Source organism: Glossina fuscipes, unplaced genomic scaffold (genome assembly GCF_014805625.2).
Source record: "Glossina fuscipes isolate IAEA_lab_2018 unplaced genomic scaffold, Yale_Gfus_2 121, whole genome shotgun sequence".
NCBI classification, from domain to species: domain Eukaryota; kingdom Metazoa; phylum Arthropoda; class Insecta; order Diptera; family Glossinidae; genus Glossina; species Glossina fuscipes.
In genome coordinates, this window is record NW_023998464.1 from 2,353,101 (window position 1) to 2,375,602 (window position 22,502).

General features: G+C 34.7%; 1 protein-coding gene across 1 annotated transcript in view; it reads left to right on the forward strand.

Annotated features, from left to right (window-relative positions):
• LOC119640384 (semaphorin-1A) overlaps positions 1-22,502 on the forward strand; it is a 338,686-nt gene that overhangs the window by 287,910 nt on the left and 28,274 nt on the right. Inside the window, 5 exon segments of the mRNA XM_038038370.1 lie at positions 1,323-1,411; positions 1,573-1,714; positions 3,694-3,815; positions 4,199-4,279; positions 10,946-11,091. Of these exon segments, the coding sequence (XP_037894298.1) occupies positions 1,323-1,411; positions 1,573-1,714; positions 3,694-3,815; positions 4,199-4,279; positions 10,946-11,091 (580 nt within the window).

The following is a 22,502-nucleotide window of genomic DNA, read 5'->3' on the forward strand; positions in this document are numbered from 1 at the left end:
TGAAATTTTGAATATCATCAATGGATTTCTATAAAGTTTCTGGATTATGGATCTAAATTTAAGTTAAAAGGTCCAATCCATATCAAATTCAAACAAAAAAAAAAAAAAAAAAAAAGAACGTGTTTTTAAGATAAAACAAAGAAAGTCGATATCTATCTATTAGCTACAGTTAAATACATACGAAAGTTGGAAAGACTAGTATATCGGACAAAGAAAAAATCAGCTCAAGTCGAATGTGTCAAATATATGGTTAAGGTTTTTAAATCCCCTGAATGTTGAATGGCATACTGGCGTAGAATTGTGCGATGTAAATTACCTAAATATTTATGTTTGCAACTTAGATGCCTTCATATGCGTTTGTATAGATGAAGAGTAAGTTATTCTCCTTTTATCCTTTTCTTACCTTATGTTTGCTTTTTGAATACATAGAAGTAAATTAATGTGATAAACTAAGTGTTATAACAGTGTCTTGCTAATATTAAACCGATGGTCAATTTTGTTCAAAGTTCCCAATTAACACAGTGCGATCCTATTAAAGCTTAACATTTCATCTAAACGCTTTCTTAAAAATTCCAAATTCCACAAAAACATCAGGTTTTTGTAGGGAAATAAATCATACCATTTCCTGGGGATTCAAGAAAGGTTTCCCCTTTTTTATATTTAATTAAACATAAATCTATAAAATTGTCTCTCAACTATAAGACGGAAGAATGTTGTTTGAAACTTCGCACTTCGCTCCTTTTGTTAAGTTTTTGCACTCAGACGGTCGGAGGCACGTAGAAACTTCGCTCGAAAGTGCATAAAGTTCCGTCTGTTCATGTTCCATTTGTACTGATTACATATTTGCATTGAATGATGTATCTAAATGAATCTGCTGCCGAGAGATGTACCGTCTGTTCTGTTGCATTATTTCGTATATTAGTGTACAAGCAGTCTTCTGCTTTCTTTCTTCGAAGGTAAACAAACTAAAGTTAATTATACTTATTAAAAATAATTGGTAGGAAAGACATTTTAATCACATCTACTTGAGATTTCCTTGATTATAAAATAAGCAAAGGAAAATTCATAGAACAGTCATAGAAATCAGCAGCATCAAGAGCGGCAAACTAATTGCTATATACTATGTATTATTATTAATAATCATTATTTATAAATGAAAGATAAAATATATGCATCGCATATGTAAAGATGTTCATGAATTAATTATCAAATCAACTATATACCTACACGCATAAACACATACCTACACACGTACATATGCCCGTGTTAATTTAACAAATATCTCATCTCATGTATATATAACGATTTTTGTTAATTTTCAGCTCCCAACTTTGTCAGCTCCTTTACCCAGGGTGACTTTGTTTATTTCTTTTTTCGGGAAACTGCCGTAGAATATATTAATTGCGGAAAGGTAAATAAACTTAAAAAAAAAAAGAAAAAATAAAAGTTCAGCAAACTTTTAATTACCAACTTAAGATAATTCGAGCTAATGAATGATTGATGTGCTTAGCGTAGCATTAGCTCTCTTTTCATAGGTTTTGTATATGAATTTGGAATTTTTGGATTTTGCAGGCAATTTATTCACGTGTCGCTCGCGTGTGTAAATGGGATAAGGGCGGCCCACATCGTTTTCGCAATCGTTGGACCTCGTTTCTGAAATCGCGCCTAAATTGCTCAATACCAGGGGATTTTCCATTCTATTTTAATGAGATACGTAAGTCCGGTTTGCTTTTATAATTTATCATAAATATATAAAATGATTACATCAAATGACAGATGATCGTTCCTTTGTACAGAAGATATTCCGTTTTTAGTACCAAGGTTGAAGCTTACACTAATTCATGCTTAAATGGTTGTGTAGCAAGTGAAATGTTCAGAAAAAGAAAAATCTGACAGTGAAGTATAGTATAAAGAGGGCGACGCAAGGTCGCGCGTCAACTTTTACGTTTCGAAGAGATTTACACCTAGAAAATAGTGAAATGTATTTACTCTTTAAAGTAAATTTCAAACTTATGTTATGAAAAATTCGACTTCTGGCAAGATAGCAGCAGACAGCTACGATGTAAGATAACGGAAGCTCTATGCAGCCCGCAAAGCAATAATAAAGTACATACTATGCTATGAGCGGCAAAACTCCACAAAAAATTGCTCTTTGTTTTTGCTCTTCTATATCTTGATCTGGGTTTGATACTTTCGCACCAAACATGCGTTTGCTTGATTAAAAAAAAACCGTATTTTGGTGAAACAAAACGCACTTAAAGCTTCAAGTACCAGTTTACCAAAAGGTTCGAAAAAGCAAGTCTTTTAACCTTTTAAAATTTTGTGAGGTAATTCTTGACGGTTTAAGGAATCATTTTGAGCAATAAAAAGAAAATTAGTTGTGTTAAAGACGATGTTATCCCTTAAACTAATGAGGATTGAAACGATCACCACAAATAAACGAAAATGAAACAATTAATCGGCAATCTCAGACGATGGAGACTCCCGGAAGTTAGAAGATGATCTATAAATTTACAAAATTACTTCCCAGACTTAATGCAACAAACTCTTCCGCAAAGTTACAGTTGACTAATGAATTATTAGAATAGAAACATCTTACTTCCTTTGAAGATTGTGAGGTAAATTTCAATTTAACTAGCAAAGACACAACTCCAACGCTATAGCCGAAGTGCGTTAAGCCGTTCACAAAGCTTTGTAAAATGAAGACCGGGAAAAAATTAATTAAAAGAGGAGCAAACTCCAACTGTTTCGTGATTTTTGCAAAAAATTTATTTAAAATCGTCCCACAAGAGACTGGGAAAGCGAACACTTACTTAGCCCGAGAGTGCGAAAAAAACGAAATTAACTGCGCATGTATCCTTGATCAATAATCTTTCCAAGGACGTGCAGCTTGTGCAAAATGCTTAATTTTCGTTTAAATCAATCTTACTCTTCATCGTACTCTCGTTGCAACACTTTAATAATCATAATAATAAAGTTTCGGATGTCAAATTTTAAAAGTAACATATTACCGATGCTTAGCACAGCGTATTACTAGGCAAATTTTTATTAAGTGTATTTTGTTCTGAGTATCCGACGTATACCGCAAATCAATAAGAATCAATAAATAAATAAATAAAAATTGAAGCCAAACTTATTTAGCAGAGCTACTGCTCCTGTTTGTCTGTGATACATCTAAAACACCTGGGATCAAAATGTGCGAATTGCGTAACAAAAGCACGCCATTAAAAATTTGCTTACATTAATAATGGAGAAGAGACCATTGTAAACCAGTAGAGTAGGGTGAGTAGAAAGCGGAAACATTGTATCACCGCATACATCTTATTGCTAGGTTATGTCATATATCGAGAATCATACATTGCGAGTATTACAGAAATTAATCTAAGGCACACAAGCGTTTATCAAGTCTTACGTGATCGGAAACAAAAATGATAAGCAGCGCGTCTTATCTTTGTCGTCAAAGAAATTTGCGTTAGTGTCTGCAGAAACTTTCGATTCTCCTCTTTATGACTTTCTTACACCCTTTGCTTTTCTTTCCCTCTTTTTTTTTGTTGTCTCGTACTTGTATTGTATTAAGCTACCGTATGCATACTTTCGTTCCTCCATGTAATGTCATCTGTCGTTTGTTGTTTTATTTTTCGCGATTATCATTATTCTTTTTATTGTATTTGCTCTTTATTCTATTGTATATAGAATCCGCTAGTAATCTCGTTGAAGGACATTACGGCCACTCGAGCGCCAAATTGATTTATGGCGTTTTTAATACGCCAACAAATTCAATACCTGGCTCAGCAGTTTGTGCGTTTTCATTGCAGGTAAGTGGAATGTATTACTTTGCTAGCTTCTGTGTATGGCTTTTGTTTTTCATACTGATTTTGCGGACAGACAGAGAGACAGACAGACAGACAGACAAACTTTAGTATCTATGAATCCATATGAATTTCTCTTACAGAGCAATCCTATCAAAAAATTTGTAAAAAAATGGAAAAGAAAATTAAAATAACTTTGCTAAGCTATATAGCATATGTATGCATATAAACATTTCCCAAACACACATTTGTTTATATCCACTCACACTTACACTCAAATCCACAAAAAAATATATACTTGCATGCACACCAAAACGTCCATTAAATTTATTAAACAGATTTTTTTTTAACTGTTATCGTTCTTTCTTCTTTTATTCCACTGCTTTTAGGATATTGCAGATACGTTTGAAGGCAGCTTCAAGGAACAAAGTAGTATCAACTCTAATTGGCTACCAGTCAATAACGGCAAGGTAGGTTGGATAACTAAGCAACCGCACACAAACAAATATATTGTGCGCCTTTTTTGCAAAGATCCGAATTCAATTTTAATTTATTATTATTCCATACGGTCTGCGGTTTTTTTTTTGTTACTTGTAAAACCTTGCAAAAATTTAATGCCAATAAGTCACTAGTGAAATGCTTGCCAACAACAGCCTTCCAATATTCAATGGAAGAGGAAAAACTTGGAAAACCGCTACGTGATATTCCCAGCTCCCTGGTATTATTGAATTTTAACATAAAATGCGCTACATTCAGAGGAACGTGATTGTCCCTTACCTACCCATTGCTATCCTTAGCGAAGGATCGGGAATACTATGTCCTACTTGTCTGTCTGTCAATGTGTTACTAGAACTTTGCATTCATAGGAGCAGAGGGGCTCAGAAAGCGAAAATGTAGCATACTTTACAGAATCGAACTCGTGACAATTTATAAGAAAGAAATAATAAAGTGATATAAATATTTATATATTACAGCTTCGTCCTACATCTTTTATGTTTATGTATGTGGGGTGTTACGCGAAGCTCGTTTTCAATTCTTACGTATTATTGGCTAATGTAGGTGGGATTAGTATAACGAATATGAACGGCGATGTAGATGTAACCCAGCTAATTTTCAGCTGAGATCATGGAAAATATTAAATCCACGGACTTACGTTTTCCCGATTTTCACGCTTCTCGCACGGTCAGCCAATGACAACTAACAGGTCACGGACGACATGAAGGAATATCAAATGTTGGAAAAATTTGTGGTCCCTAGGAGTTCCTGTAGGGAGTAAAAGACAGATCAAGAAAATAGCTGAACACACAAGGTGTCAGTCTTGGGCGCGGATAAGATCAACAGAAACATGCACACACCTCAGGGAGTTTCCGCCTTACACAAAGGTTCATAAGGCAACAAAGGAAATTTCTGTGGTACTTTATAACGAAAGTTGATAGAGAATAGAAAGTTCGCAATTCAAAATCGATTCAAAGTGTGGAACAGCTACTATATGATGGAATCAAGCTCCAATTTATCGAATTCTCTCATGAGAGTAAATGAAGGATTGCATTAGGCCAAGTGCTGGATAGGATATATCAACGATGGCATTGCCCAACTATTCATTTTTCAATTGTATTCATCACTACTTTTTAAAAAAAGTATGCGTCCGCTAGGGAATGAATGAATGAAGCTACAGTTGAAATTTTAAGTTAACCGACTGACCATTGAGAAAAGCGAATGATACGGCGAAATCGACGCTATGAACACAAATATTTTTTTTCCTTTTTAGTTTTAGGATAGACAATAACAACCCTGTACTTACAAAAATTAACTTTTTAAAAAATTAGTTTTTGAAAAAAGTTTGATTTTCTCTGTAAAATGGAAAAAAAATTGAAAACTTTAGGAAAGCGCAAACAAAGAGTTGAATTTAATGGAAAAATATTTCGAAAATGAAAACAAATAGATTGAATTCGTATGCAAATGTTATACGCTAAATACATGCGTAAAAGAATTTTTATAGTATGTGTTTTAGCCATGATTCTCAACATACATATTTTAAGCACGAAAAACTTGATTTCTAGTGAATAAAAAAATATTAATAATAAACTGTTAAAAAACTTACTAGCCCGAAACGCGAAAGAAACCCAATTGTCTTTCGTATAAGTCACGGAGGAGGGACGCAAGAAAGACAAACGGTTTCTTGTGGTATAGCTTCATCCGTGGTCTCGTAAGTGTGTATGATCCAATTATTGCATCGTATCTGTTAGATTACAAAAAGACTTCTTTTATCTTTATAGCATGCTTACCTTACCGGTAGCAGAAGGAAAATGTGTAAATAAACGAAATTTGTTTTATGTCTTATTGAAACTTCCACTTTTAACACGACTCATAATTTCTACGTCATACACCATCAGCACCACGAAGGTATATTTAGTCCCTGCACGCATGTATGCAACACCCTGAAAGACTCGAGATAGATTCAGCTTTTATTATGCCAATCGACTCTGAATCGATCTAAGAGTAAGACCACTGCCCTTATGTCCGCCTTGTTATCTTGTGCTCAACGTAAATGCCACAATTTTTGAGATATTTTAGTGAAATTTAGTATATTGACATATTATAGCACGAGGATTTTCGAGGACGTCCTACGCTGTCAACTGATAGGTGTAAATAAATAGCGTATGTTTTACTTGATAATCCCGCCAAGATTTCACTACTAAATCTGTTGTTATCCTAATCTTTTATGCAAATCTATATAGACTTGGGCACGTTGCATTGTTAAGTGTTAAGCATTTAATTTTGAATTACGTGTTCGTGTGTAAACATATATGACCACGTCTAGCAATATGCTTACACATAAACAAAGCTTTAAGAAGTACGAAACAAGTAAAACCACTATAAGACTATTTAAGTAACCTTAAGTAACGTTTCAAAATAAATCGTAATATGGGAACTGGTCACAAAAGTGATCCAATACGACCCATTTTCATTAGCGTTTCTCCTTCGTCCAATATGCTTTTGAGTTAAAAAGATGAACTATCTTGTAGTGTCATTACCGTATTTTCATCTCATGCCGTTTGCGTGTGTGTATTTGTGTGTGTATAAATGGCCAATATCATTCATATATTAAAAATGACAACCAACTTATCCTTTTATGCGCAATCAAAAAAGTCACTACTTTTCTGAACGAAGCAAATAAACGGATATTATTGCGTTCAGCCTTGAATTGAAATTATCTTATGTGATTGACTTCATATGAACAGTCTATCTGATTCTCAAGCTCTACAACACTTATGCTTTAATAATCCAAGTAAAGGGAATGTAGTGGGCACACCTTTAAACATCCTAGAACACGCTACAAGTGTTTCTATAACTTTTGCACACAAGGCCGAACCATTTTCAATAGCGTTCTTCCTTCATTCAGAATGCATCAGTGTACCAAATTTCATCAAAGTATCTCAAATATATCCGCCTATAGCTTTTACACAAAGAAAGTAAACAAGACGGGTAGAAGGACAGACAAGCCGATAAGATAAGATAAGACGCAGGTCAATCTTTAGTTCTTCTGAGTGTCGCATATGCTTGCACAATCTTCATATATTTCTGTACCACAAGCGGTGTAAAGTATAAAAACTCAAATTCCTATCCTTCAAGCACTAATTGATCTATGGTTTTCGATTGTGCTTTCAATGGAAAATCGATTTTGCCCAGTTAAGGGTAAAGGTATTAACGAGTAAGTCACTTTCGTCCATTTCAAATGTTGAATGTAACCGGCCCACAATTATTTTTTTTATTTTCGTCAGGAATTTAGGGCTGATAAAGTGTCGATAAACTATAATCCATATCCTCGTTCGCGGTCGATGTACATACGGCGTACATACATATCGGTTAAACTTTCACATTTCCTTACGTAATAAAAACGTGATCTTTGGCTTGTTTTTAGGTGAAAACATGGAAATGCTCGAAAGCGGTAAAAACACTTTTAACGTAAACGGCATATAAATGGAAATTTTAATAAAAAGAAATAAAACGGGATTTAATTAAGTTGAGTAAAAAAATACGATAACGCAATTTTTGTCTAAAGATGCTTTAAAAATGTCATTAGTTGCCGGAATTTTGAAAAAAAAAAAACCTGAATAAAAGGGACGCACTGTAAAAACAAATTATCGCAAAAATACGTTTTTATTTATTTTGAGAGAGAATTTAAACGTGTTTAATCTTTCGATCTAGCTTTTATTTCGTGCCATAAAACTGGCGCTTGTCTTTCCTGCATCGAATATATACAGAAAGAACAAACGAAAGTTTGTAATCACTCCTTCGACAATGCCAATGACAACAAACGCATTGAAAACGCGAAAGGTATAAAATTGGCTTTCAACGAATAAACAATGATGAAACAAACAAACTACATAAATAGCACATGCATGCATGGAAAGGTATAACACTAGTGAAGTGTGAAAATCAAAAGGAATTAGGAGGGGAAAGGCAACTATTGCTCTTGACACAAAACGTCACTTCCAATACGAAATATGCGTATCAGAGTATTGTAAAAGTAAACCTTAAGTAAGGTGTTAGGAAATTAATTTTTGATAGGATTATGCAGGCAGCAAGAGATTGCTTGCCTGCGAACAATAAAACAACACACGCACCACTTATCACACTTTAGGCGATAAGGTGTCTACTTAGCGAAAATTCAAACTTTTCGACTCTATAGCATGCAGATGTAGAGGGAACTCGGAAACAATGCCGCGGCTTACGGTTTAAAAAGGACTTTTTAACATTTTAAGTGCATTTATTATTTATTGTTATTATAATAATCTTTTGCAACTCATCAAGTTTGAATTAAAAGAGGTGACGATTATATCTTAGTCATCCCTACGAAAATTGCATGGATACGAAGTGTTAGACGGTAATAAGTTCGCGCCCTAAGCTTTAGCATACACTTCGAACTCGAAATAATAATAATAAATTCTATGATCCTTCCTACCTAGCACTTGCGGCTATTTCAAGCACAAGTTGTTTTATTACTGATTTTTAAATTAATCGGTATAAACCTAAATCAAGCACCGCTAAATGACGGGTGTGTCGATGGACAGAGAAATAAAGATATAAATGAAATGAGATTAGGATTCAAATATAATATAATGAAAGGCAAGAAATCAAACGAGCAGAGAACACTAGTCTTTTGTGTTTAGGAAATGACAACAAGCATTACGATCCAAGTGATTATAAATGTCACTGAGTCATTTTCAATGAAGAAGACGAGCAAAGTTACAAAAATAACAATAATTGCTTATCAGAAACGTTTGCCGGTTGTTCGCTTGTGTCAGTAGCAAAAAGCGGGTCTTTTGGAATTTTATAAAGAACTCATGACATTACCTGACCTATTTGAAAAAATTAAAACGGTGTTGGATGATTTCCGCTGCTTATAGCCGTAACTTCTCCTCAAACTTGTACAAGAGCAGCTTATAACGTCTCTCTTACACAATTATTTCCAGGTTTTCACAAAGGATTGATTAAATCGCACTAGTGCGCTGATTCTCATATTCTGCCGAATGCGGATATTCCTGTTTATAAGAAATATGCTGCCTTTATTTGCGACGTGGCCGAGACCTCTAGACTTCAACTCCGTGATGGTACAGCTATATCTCAGGCTGTATGTTCCCTACTTCAACGTCTGATAAAGTTACTAACTGTTTCAATGAATTATTTGCTCGCAATCTACTTCAAGAAGGCATTGCCAAGTTGAGTGTCTTATGTGGATTGTTTGAACGAATTGTTACTCAGCAACCAGCTTTGGCTATCAAATCTACATTTCTCCATTCCTGCATGAAAAAGCGATCAACTGGTACGAATCTCTCAGAGTTTACATGCCATGTTTTCAAGGCTTCTTCTAATGACTCTTTCACGGATATCATTTGTAGTGATTTTAATGGTGTGTTTGACTTAGTTAAGCGCAAATTATTGACCTTCAAATTCCAGCCATCTGTCTTAATGAAATGGATAAACTCTTGTCTTCATAACAGATCAATGAAGGTTTTGTTTAACCCCACCACTTTTGATAGATGCCTCGCGACGTGAACTCTCCCTCAGCGCAGGCGCTTAGAGCCGTTTTTATTCATTCTATACCTCAACAATCTGCTTTCAGCAATTAAATCCAGCCTTAATGCACATTGACAATATTAAACTGTTTTCTTCCTATTTATTTAATCGATTCAAAACGGTTGGATACGTAAGTTCGTTCAGGGATTTAGGGGTTCCGTTCGACTAAAGACTACATTTTAATCCCCACATTGAGCTTCCTTTAAGTTAAAGTAGATCCAAAGAGCTCGACGACTCTTGCTTTACAAAAACGCTATACATGAGCTTAGTCAGATCAATACCTAAGTATGCCTCTGGTGCGTAGTCTCCTTGCTATAAGTGTTATGTAGATTCAATGGAATCCGTTCAAAAGCGATTCCTGCTTTTTGCCTCCTTATGAAAATAGATTGCTTCTGTCCGCCTTACCGTCACTGGAGAAAGGTGGATTTATTCTTGGTGCTTCCTTCTCAATTAAGTTAATAAATGTTACCATTGATTCGCCCACATTAGTTGGTGGGATAAACTTTAATGTCCCGAATCGCTTCTCTAGAAACTGTATCATCATAAGGCTTGCTCAATGTCAATACAATTACAAGTTCAGAGTTCTTTGCTTAATCTCAAGATCGGATTCTTTAAATTCTATTAAGTCAATCCGCCTTAAGGCCCGCGTGGTATTTAAATTACTGAAAATTAACTGAATATGTTTACCGTTATTGGTAGTCAAGCGTTTGGTTGTTTGCAACTGCTTAGAATTTCACTCACAATTTAGTCTGTACCAGTTGCGCAAAAAACAATCTAAACAAGATGATTTGTATTGATTACATAATCTCAAGTCAGCCAAGCAATTCCAAAGTAGCACAAAGGTATTGATCTATGAAGTGATGTTAATTTTGTTGAAAAAAGAAAATGACAATGAAAAGGAATACGTACACACATAAGCATATATCATATTACAAAATTCATTGTTATTTTCGCCTCGTTTTCCTTGCCCGTGCTGTATTTACATTTGATGTATGCGTTTTAACGATTATCTGCCTTTTTATTTTTTTAATATTTTCTCTCTCTCTTTTTCATAGGTGCCCGAACCACGTCCCGGATCTTGTCATAACGATTCGCGGACGTTACCGGATCCGACGCTAAATTTCATTAAGACACACTCACTAATGGATGAAAATGTTCCGGCATTTTTCGGTCAGCCAATTTTGGTTAGAACCAGCACAATGTAAGTATACACTAACGTTAAAACAATAAAATGCCGGCAACACTGACTGATAACAAAAATACATGCTTGTATACAAAATATTCATTTAAACAAAGCGAAGCGTAACAGAAACAATTAACGTTTATAGGAGCAACTAAAGAATGGCTTTCAGTTAAGTTATTAACGAAACCTTGTTAACCCTACGCTCATATGTTAATTAAGGTCTTTACTTAATTAATTTTGGATTTAAACTAATCCGAAAATCTAAATTAATCCCACGTCACAGAAGAGAAAGGGAGCAGCTAAACAGTTTATTTTTCTTTGTGATTTTATCTAAAAAAGAAATCTGTTTTCATTTAAATAATTTTTATTTATACCTTTTGTTAAAAGCAATGGCAATGACTGCCGGAGCCACTTTGACAATTAAACGTTTTATGATATTAATTCTAGTTTACCTTTTCGCTTTCCTCTCGCCCCCAGACTGTTCGTGTGTGTGCGATTGTATGAAAGGAGCCTTTTTAGCTAAATCAAAATTCAAAAGCATCAGAATGAACAGCTAAAGCACATAAAGTCAGGAAAAAGCATAAACATACGTATAAATGAATGTGGGATAAAAAGAGATTAAATGAAATGAACAGATTTTTGAAAAACCCTTTTCAACTTTGTGTCTTTCATTTTTTTATTTTAACTTTTTCTTTTTGTATTTTTGATAGTAGCGCCATTTTGAACTTCCGCTAGAATAAGAGCAACAAAAGTAAAATAAATGCAAACACGAACACATAAAGGCTTGTTAAAGTGTTTATACGTTCATTCATGTGAGTGTATATGTTTGCCTATCTTCCGCTATAATATTATCAGACAGACCCTACATGTCATGACCGCTCTCCACTACTGCTCGCGTATACATATATACATATATATATATATATATATATATATATATATATATAAGTAATGCCGCAGCTTACTTTGTTGTTCAGGTTGCCCTTAGCACTTCTCTCGCTAAAAAATCACAACAAGTGAAAATGCAAAGAGAGAGCGAGAGAGAAGAGTAAGATGAGTCGTTGAATTGCGCTGCTACTGTAGTCGTGCTACTGCAAATTCAAAAATAAACATTATTACAACACAGTTCCAACCCGTTTATCACATTCAACTAGAGTGCAACATCTATTCAAACAGTCAATACTTGCAGCATGACACAAGTGCTGCTGAGGCTTTAAAAATGTCAACCGCATTATGAGAGTTTTGTTCTCTTTCCGTTTATAGCAATTGTGATAACGCGCCACTACCGACCAACAACCAACCATAAACAAAAAGATGCATCTTTTTGCTAATGTCATAATGGCAAGGATGTGGTTGATGTTGTTTCGTTAAACAAAATTATCTCTAACATTGCTTTTTTACTTTCAATAGAAACAACTGTTAACTATGGATACGTTTTACGGAGAACATTGGATACACATCTTACCCAATAGTCTCAAGAAATACGATAGTGCGGCAAGAAGGAAATTGCGAAGAGGGGCGGGGGCGAGGGACTTTTCGAAATAATTAAATTTTTGAAATGGTTTTTCATATCGTATACAAGAAAGAATCATTGTTATAACTGATTTTGGGCTGGGTAGTCGTTTAAAAACTGATCTTCGCAAAGAAGACTGCGCGAATTGGTGAACTAAACTCGCGGGAATTAAGGAAACTTTTCAGTTCTTCTAACGCTATTTTTCTTGGTTTATTGGTATAGACAAACCATTTCACTTATAGTCGCAAAAGAGCTCACATTTGAAGAAACGCTGAAGAAGGGAACAATTTCTGGTATTTCGTTTACAATAATTTGATCTTCTTACAATAATCTGTCAAGCGGCTTTGGACTGTTGCGACAACAGCAGTCATAATATTCTTTTCAGTGAAATCAGTGAGTTTCCCGGCAAGGGAGTTTGTCTCTAAAATTAGATCGATCACAAAGGAAATCATACACAATTTGCGATGGCTTTGGAAGAACCAAATCCCTCAAACATAAGTAGACACATTTCAAAATATTTTGTTGATTCACAGCGTATTCGCTGTCTATTAGTCCAATTTTGGCAGGCAGCCTTTTGTATCGAAGGGCCTCATAAGCGTTTGCACAAAATAATAAATATTGATATTTGCCAGAAGATTTTAAATTGCTTTCAAATTAGTTGCTAAATATTTTTTACTGAAATATTGTTTATTGGTTTATTAATAATCTATCCCTGGATTATGGATCTAATATTAATTTAACTGGTCCAATCCATTTCCAAGCAAATCAAAAAAAAAAGAAAAAAAAAAAAATCTATCCATGTACAATTGTTAAAAGTAAGCTGAATTCAGGTTTCTGATTAAAAGAAAAGAAGGCTAGAACTACAATTAATGCGAAAGCAAAAACAAATATCGCTTAAAAGAACGAGAGATGTAAATGAAAAAAGAAGAAAAAAAGATGTAAATAAAAAAACATGCATTGTCAGCTAATGCATTTAGAACTATATGCGGCAAAATTATTATTACACCTATTCATACAACGATTTTACAGAATAAGCTGTTATATTGGCACTAATCGGAAAAGTGATCCAATCCAATTTGAACAGAAGAAAACAAGACGGATAGACGGACAGGTAAGCTTAGATCGATTCAGGATCAATTTCAGAACCAATCGCCATAACAAAAGATGGGTCTATCTCAAGTCCTCCTGGTTGTGGGCTGCATCCGCACATGGTTAATATACCCTTGCCCCACAAATGGTGCTGGGTATACAAATTATAAGGAAATTGAGATTAATTCCATGGCTATGGAAAGCAAGGAAAGCAAGAACGCGTGAGAGAAGGGAAGACATTAAAGTTACTGCCGTAAAGTAGCCTAAATAAAACTTTATTCAATGGATCCGTTAATGAAATTAAATTGCAAATGTTATTCACATTATTGCATAACATTACATAGTTACGGTTGCACTGTTTAGACTCTCTACGTTGAAACCTGGCAAGGAAAATTTAGGCTGGTCTTGAGTATAAACATCTAGAATGGCTCTATTCTAGTCAAAGTAGGACAATAATAATCACTCTACGTTTATAAGGCGATAGTGTAAGCAATGAAACTCGTTCTAGTAACAGAAACTGCTTCTGAACAGATTCAATAGAATCAATATGACATTGAGTGTGTGACGAAACTGACAATTTGTTGGTCATGAAATTGACCGTGGAATTTTTTGGATTAGAGAATTAATCAAATTTACAAAGATCTGATCTAAATTAAAGGGGATATAGGTTGCGACGTAAGTCGCACCGAGCGGCAAAGCATTTCAAATCTAAACTACTAAACCAAAGTAATTGCAGCGTTAAGTGATGGCAATTGTGGAATAGTGGGTTGGATGTCTTGTCTTAAACAACTTGGCTGTATGTTTGCCTTAGGCTAGACAATCCGGGACGGGAGGATACATGGAGATTTACAATCGAAGGAATAAAACATGTACGTAATTAAACCGTGATAAGTCATTCAAAACGCAATCAACAAGTCCATGCGAGGTAACAGTTGGGACTTAAATTAATAAACACGTTCGGAGATGATTAAATTAAAATGGAGTCCCTAGGTGTGGCTATTGGAAGAACGAACATTTTGCAGCGACAACAATGTAATATAAAAGGCAAGATGATATTAAGAACTGTCCCTTCCGCTGCCATTAACATGGAGATAAAAGGGTTTTTTCGTTACCTGTTTTTAACACTTTTAACGTCTGTTGTAATCTCGACGTTGACATTATCTTTAAGCTCTTTTCATACTTATTTCACTCTTGTATGTTAACGGTTGTTATGACGAGATTTACCCGGGATCTTTTGTCATACCCACCACTGGAGAGTAGGAATTTTATTCACTTTATCCAATCGATTGGAGCTTGTCCAATTGTCCGCCTGCCCAGCTATATAGTGTCTGTAGTAAACATTCTCCCGGACTTAAAAATACCTGGAATTTACTAAAACCATTGAAAGTTCCTGCAGATAGGTTGGTATTGACAATGGTCTAAATTTGTCGAAGAACACGTCTACAGTGCAGCATAAATTGAGAATGCCTCAGCTTTGTGGTCTTTTTGCTCATTGCTCGCAAACTACAACAAAAGTAAAAGAAAAATTTTGACGGAGAAGACCATCCACCATCACTCACGGAATATGGAAATTCCATTCTTTTTTAAGATAAAGATTATGAATGCATAAAAGATTCATTCGCTGTTGAATATAATGTTTTATTCACGCCAAAGTTGGGAGTGTTCATAAACTCCATAGCTGGCTCAATTTGGAACTGCACTAGTAGTCTTAAAAAAATTCGTGTAGACTCAGTAGCGCAAACAATCGCAAGCCTAATCTCTGAGAGCATCAGCAATTACTTTTCTTTAAAAGACTCAAGAGGAGCGCGTAGAGAGAATATTTAGGTTATAAACGATCTACTATTTTCCTCCTTGGTTCTTCGACCATATGTTCCTCCATATAGAGATGATATTTTCCTTACATTAATCAGTAAAACCATTTATTTTTACTTCACAAAATACTTCTGAATGACACAAAAAAAGGCCACCAGAAATCACACCTTGTGCGTGTTTTTAGAGTTAATTATAGATCCCATCGGATAAACGCCGCAAAGTTCTTAATTTATTGCTTATAATTTAATAAAGTTATTTTTTTTTTTTTAATTTACATACTGCTTACGGTTTGTGGGTCACACAAACTAAATATTCTAAAATAAACTTTGCTAACCAGCCATAAATTTAAAATTTCATTTACTCGGCAAACATTTGCGCCCCAAAAAGTGTTAAAAAGTTCAATTCTTCGCATTTTGTACACACAATAAATTAGAAGCTTATTAGTAGTCAAGTATTAACTGAAAATGTTTTACCCCGACATTATATTAAATATAGTACAATAATGAGTTTAATGTGTTCGTTTGTATGCTATACTGTCTGAGTACACTGTTGTTGGTTATATACGTGACCAAGACGATATATAAAGTTTGTCATTTCAGTTAATGGGTATAGAAGCACTCAATAGCGGAGGAAAGATAACTCAGATCCGTCTACTTTTCATAGGATTAATGAACGAATAACTTATGCATGAAAATCATGGAAATCATTAAGATTGCAATTATGGCTGTGATGTAAACGGAATTATAAAGTCAAGTAGAATTAGGTTTTGGGCAGCTCTAGTGGTATGAGGAAAGGTAGGGCCACGCATAAAATAATACGAATTGCAAGGGACAAAATGGCTTTTCATATAACATTGATATTGAAATGAAATCAAAATCAAGCTAAACGTTCACCTATAAGAACTTACTGCATCATTGGCTCCGAAATTTCTGACTTGTAAAATGTGCACAGATTTTTCCGTAGGAATATCACTTTTATGCAAGCATTCACGAACCTGTAGTAGATACGATGCCCACGCAGACCCCGTCAAAATTGTTTTTAAAAGGATTCGATTTTAACATAGTTGCACAAAATAAACAATCATCCTCTTGTTGGTTACTCATAGAATTCTTCGTTTTTTTTGTTTTGTTCGTTTTTTTTTTTCTAATTAAACTAGAATTACAAAAGTAGAAGAAAAGAAATTTAACAGCTTGCTACGCTAACTAGGAAAATCGCATCTATTGCCATGCCAATGACGGGGTATTTGGGTTTATGTGTATATATCTTTCGAATTCTTATGAAATTGTTTTGTTGTCATTTTTTGCTTTCGCAATTAGCTGCCGCTTCCATGTTTGCTCATCGCAAACACTACAAAAGTCTATTATTGTATGCAGGAAGGGTAGCACCAACAACAGCAGCCGCTAATCCATTTAGCCAAGTTACAAGCTGAGTTTACCATCAACATTTACTCACACGTCTCTGCATACTTATATATAAAATGCATGTACATAATTCGTGGCTGACAACCGCACTATACACACAAAGAAAATTGCGAACATACGCAGCCTGCATAACTAAGAAAAACGCAGAAGGCAATAATGAAGAGCGGGAGACGCGACTTATAACAATTTTCTTTTTAAGTTAACCGCTCCAAAGATGAACAAATAAAAAATGCAAAAAAAATATTGTTAAAAAAATGTACGAAACAACAAACTTTGTTCGTTTACGGATTTTGTTCATGAAACTGCTTAAATCGAAACGTACAACAACAACAACAGCAATAACAACAGTAAATAGAAATTAAAATCTCTAAATAAGTTTGTTTAAAATAGCGCCCAAGTAGATAAAAGGACATCTGCTTTGAACATTACGCTGAGTAGACAACACAAGACAATCCCGCAACATACTTATGCACCAATAAGGCGCATTATTAAAGCTATAAAAAAAGGACAAAATGCCAAGAAAGTATCATGCAGATGTATGCGTTTGCACGGACAAGAGGCTAAAATCCGATAATGCCAAAAAGCTAGCTAACCAGCATATAAGGTTTAAAATTACAAACAAAGTTTTTCTACGAACAACGTCATCATTATCATTAGTCGCACCCAGATGACCTCACCATACTCTTACACGACATCGTTGCTTTGGAAACGCGCCAGAATTCATGCACGCACGCTCTTGCAATACGCGCTGACTTCGTGTAACCAACTATTGGGATTTCTTGTAATGTATCTGGACGTTAACTCTTGTTTCAAGCGCCAAAGTAGCAACACGGTTAATAATCAGTTAACTATGTCCATGTGCTTTTTCTTTTCTGAGATGCTTAAGCACTAAACATTAATTATATGATGTTGCCGTGAACTGTATAGCAAAGTCTTTACAAATATTCATTTTTGAGGAAACTTTCTGAGGTGTAAAGGTCGAGATTTTCTTATATATCTTTGCACGTTATGTTTCTGGTTATGTTTTTTATCCAATCCTAAGTCACTCCTTGCATCACTTTCAAGCCGGCTTTTTGTTAAAATGGCACCAAACTGCCGAGAAACATCCATAGAATATCTTGCTTCTACGAATTTGTTTGATCACTTGAACATTCAGACATATAAAGTAGGAAACTATTTCTAGTCGTTCACGTGCTAGCTATGCTATTGTTCTATAGACGATCCGCCCACTGTTTCAAATGGAGTATGGCTTCTGTCTCTTCCTTCTCATTTTCATTGCTTTCGTGGGCGCAATTCGCTTTCAGAAATAATATTTGGCGGATTTGGCGGACTACCTTCTCCTGTCTTCAATAGCAGTGTAAATGCGGATAATTACAACTCGCTCCTGGATAAATTGTGGAAAATGCGTAAGTGATGAAACTTATCAAAAGCATAAAGCGAAAAATGCCTAATCGTTCGTTCGAAAAAAAATGAGAGGTCCGATAGAAAAGCTACACCAAAATGTTAGAGATGCCACATATGTACTTAACTTGTTATTATCGAGCTGATCAATGTTTACGCGCTCATACATGCTGCTCTCATCGCATATTTCAGGTTATCTGCGTTTAATTAAAGAGATCATTATAAGTTATTGAAATCTACGAATTCAGTTTCCCTCAGGCCTTTTACAATTAGAATGAAGGCTTTGAGTAACAATGCGCGTATCTCCTATCCTAGCATATAAATTGAGCCCTTTGAAGCAATTTGCGAATTCTGCATTTATCACGACATCCATATTGCCAAGCATTTGGTTAAACGATAGCCATAGTATACGTGTATCTTGCGAATCTTTTATGTCCAGGAAAACAAGCGTTTATACAATATGCTTAAAAATATATTGTTTTATTATCTGAATATTTTTTAATCCTGATACATTTCATTCTTCATTCATACGCTATGATTAACGCATCCAGCTTTATTTTAACCTAGAAGACCTTGCATGACGGTATTTCTTAAAGCAAAATAGTTTTAATTTTACTTCGAATGTTAACACCACTGTAGTTCTCTTTTTGACTTCACTGTTAGTTCTATAGCAGAGATTTTCTTCAAGCTTTTGCTAGCTTCCATCTTTTTTTGACTATTTTCTTATCCTTTTCAACGTTTCCAATTATAATTGCAAGCCGTTTTAGTAAAGTTGGCTGTTAAATAAAAAAATTGAGAATATAAAAAACCAAATTGATTGGTCAACGTTCCTAAATGGCATCAGAAGGGAGCTGTTAAAGCCTTGCAAAAAGTTTAATACCAAACGCCAATTACAGCAAGTGATCGATTCGAACGGTTCGCTGTTCAAGAAATAAGCGACTAATTGAATAAGGCGAGATAACATCTTATTTTTGTTTCATCCATCCACACATGCGACTTACTCACTGAACAAATCAATTTTGAAGCGATTGGGATAGAAAATGTGAATGTATGTCAACTAGTTTCGGGTGTGGTAAACATCCGCACAAATTTAATACACTTCAATTAAGTTGGATTCATGTAGGATAAAAAAAAACTAGTTTATTTTTCTAAGCAAAAGTTTGAGGTCATACGCGTGAATTCAACAGGTCGATGAGGTGAGGACAACGTATTCATGTCGAACAGGGTTACGCACACGAGCATTTGGTAAATCTAAAATTGCTTTGATAATAATAAAAAAAATTAATGTTACAATAGGAATAATTAAGAAAACAATAGCAGTACCATCTGCCCAGCATCAGCATCTGTACTGAAACTGTATGCACATATACATTGCTAATGTTTTCTCCCTTAATAAAAAGTATCTCTAAAATCATGAATTGCATCCGTTTCCGTTATATAATTTTACAATATGCTACGTTTGCTTAGTCAGCCAAGCAGCTCTGCATGTATTGTGAGTTAAGACCACTCGATTGCCTTCTGCTGTCCCAGTAGAATTTATTGCATCAAATAACCGGATAAACCTAAACAAAAGATTATACAAATGTATATTTTAAAAAATATGTATAAAAATATGTATAATTACTAAAGTTCTATTTTCCGGATTTTATAATAGATATCTTCAATCCCTCCCTGCAAGTGTGGAAAGAGAGTACGCATTCTACTTCATTGCACATAAATCGTAAGCGTATTGTAAACTTATGTCGAGAGATGCGAAAAGATATCAAGAAAATCACTAATCGCATAATCGATCCATTCCTTGATCTAGATTTGCTTCTTCATAATAAATTTCGCTTCAATTTAAAACAAAAGAAGATTCATTTGTAGGGTTTTTTTTAAAAATTGGTCTAGAGAACGCGATGCCTCCGACATTACAACAAATAACACCAAACATCAACCTGATGAAATTTAGTTATATAGGGCTGTGATATTGCATCAAACTAATCTATTTAGAAACAATTTTTTGATTTTTGTTTTACGGAATCTGCATTAAGACACGCTAACTAATTTCACTGCGACTGTATAAAAATAGATTGTACTTGTTACGTTCACCTGGAAAAGACAAGGGGGATTCTCATGCTTGGCAAATCTAAAAAATGATATTACTGACCCGCCGCCGAGTCTTATTAAATAGTATAGACTCTAATGTTACTAATCTTCCATGCTTCTTGCATATTTACATACTATACTATACATATGTATATATGTAATTTTCGAGATGTATATCGGGGTATGTGACACAAATACAAAAACAAACAACAAGTAGTGAAGAGAGAGTTTTAATTGCCGAACAAAGTGGCTGATGACAACAATATGTTTCTAGCATTTTTCGTCGCTGCTCGTACGTTAATCGGTCTGCTTAAAAGGATAAAACGAACAAACGCTAACTATGCAGAATGAATAATAATAAAATGTACATTTTTTACCCTTACCGTGAAATTTCTTGTAAACGTAGCTGAAAATTAACGCTCATTAGCATATTGTTTTTTTTTTTTTTTCTTCTTTTTCTCCCCCATTATCAAATGGCAGAAAAACTACAAATTTCTCTTTGGTTTGTTAAACATTTTTCAGTAGAAGGCGTCGAATGAAATGAACGAAGAGTAGAAAATGACGGCATAGAATTTAACGCAGTTAACAAAAACGCAACATTTACATTTTAGTGTACAGAGGAATATTGTGCACAAAATGCAGGCAAACAAAGAATGAAACTGACTGAAACGCAGCAAGCACAACACAACACCACCGAACTTTGCGGCAAAGTCGAGAAAAAAAGAAAACGCACAGAAAAAATTTAAAACATTATGGGTGGCTACTAAAACTGCGTTTAACCAACTTGAACAGATTTAGGGATTTTAAAAGACGCACAAACCAACTACAAGAACAACATTACGAACGAATAATAATGAATGCGTTGCCTATCGATTTTATAATTACGGTGAAATTTCAATACAATTCTTTACTCGCTTTAGATTGATGCAAATTTTGCAATCGCTTAATGAGTTGCATTAATAAATATATTTTTGCGTATACATGATAAAATTTTTTTCACTTTTACTTAGCTATATGATCGATAGTTTTTTATAAAAATTGATGATGATGTTGTAACTATGTGAAAAGCTTTGTTTGTATCGCTAAATGCATCCTTTCCTATCCTTCATCGAATGACAAAGTACTTTAAATCGTTAGCAGAATCATGGATTGGTTTGGTGTTCGACACTGATCTATTAGCCGCTGCTTGCGAACATGGTTTCAAGTTAGCCATGTCTAACTTTCTATTCATTTCATTGACTGATTTACAACGGATGGTATTCAAACTTAACTTGATGTGTGCTCACATTCTCAGAACAGAAACATTTAACGGCGAGCATTAGATTAAAACTCCACAGTTTGTGGAAAAGATTTAAGAAAAAGAGGAGAATTATCAGTTCTAGGGTATTTGAGGACGGAAAGATCTTTGTTTAACTTAAATGTTTAACTAGCAAAGGCATCGAAAGTTGTGCTCTTGAACACAAAGTTTTCAAGACGCAACCGATATTTCAACACACAAACAAGGACAAACAAGAAAATATAATCAATTCAATTACATTGTTCACGCTGATCAAATATATATATATATATATCTATATATGTTGTTATGAAATTGGCTTTTATAAGGTACAGTCCGTATCACTGGATCGCGGATATTTTTGTACAAGAGAAATACAATTCAAAGCTCTTTTATTTTGCTACTTTGTCTTTCACAACAGTAGGAGTATTTATTTATAATTATATTTCTTACATGTACGATTATTTACAATTTATTTTGACCGTACTCTCAGCTTCTACGTTCTTGCCAGACTAACCCTACTTTTCGCAAATATTCTATTTATATACAATTTTACAAGCATCTTACTATACCTAAATTTATTGTTCCATACATAATAAGCCGTTCTGGACTCTGGTGCTGTTTAGGCCCCTACTCTGTGGGGATTGTCTAACTCGCCAGGGGGCGTAGTACGCTTAAAGTGGCTTGGGCCACCGTGGGGTTAAGCCTTTCAGGCAGGAACCCACGTTAAACTCTTGCCACAATTCTATACCTAAATTTATGGTTTTATTTCTAATCCCAGCCTGGTTTTTCCTCTAATCGTTTTCATCGGCCTGCAGCTGCATGAGGC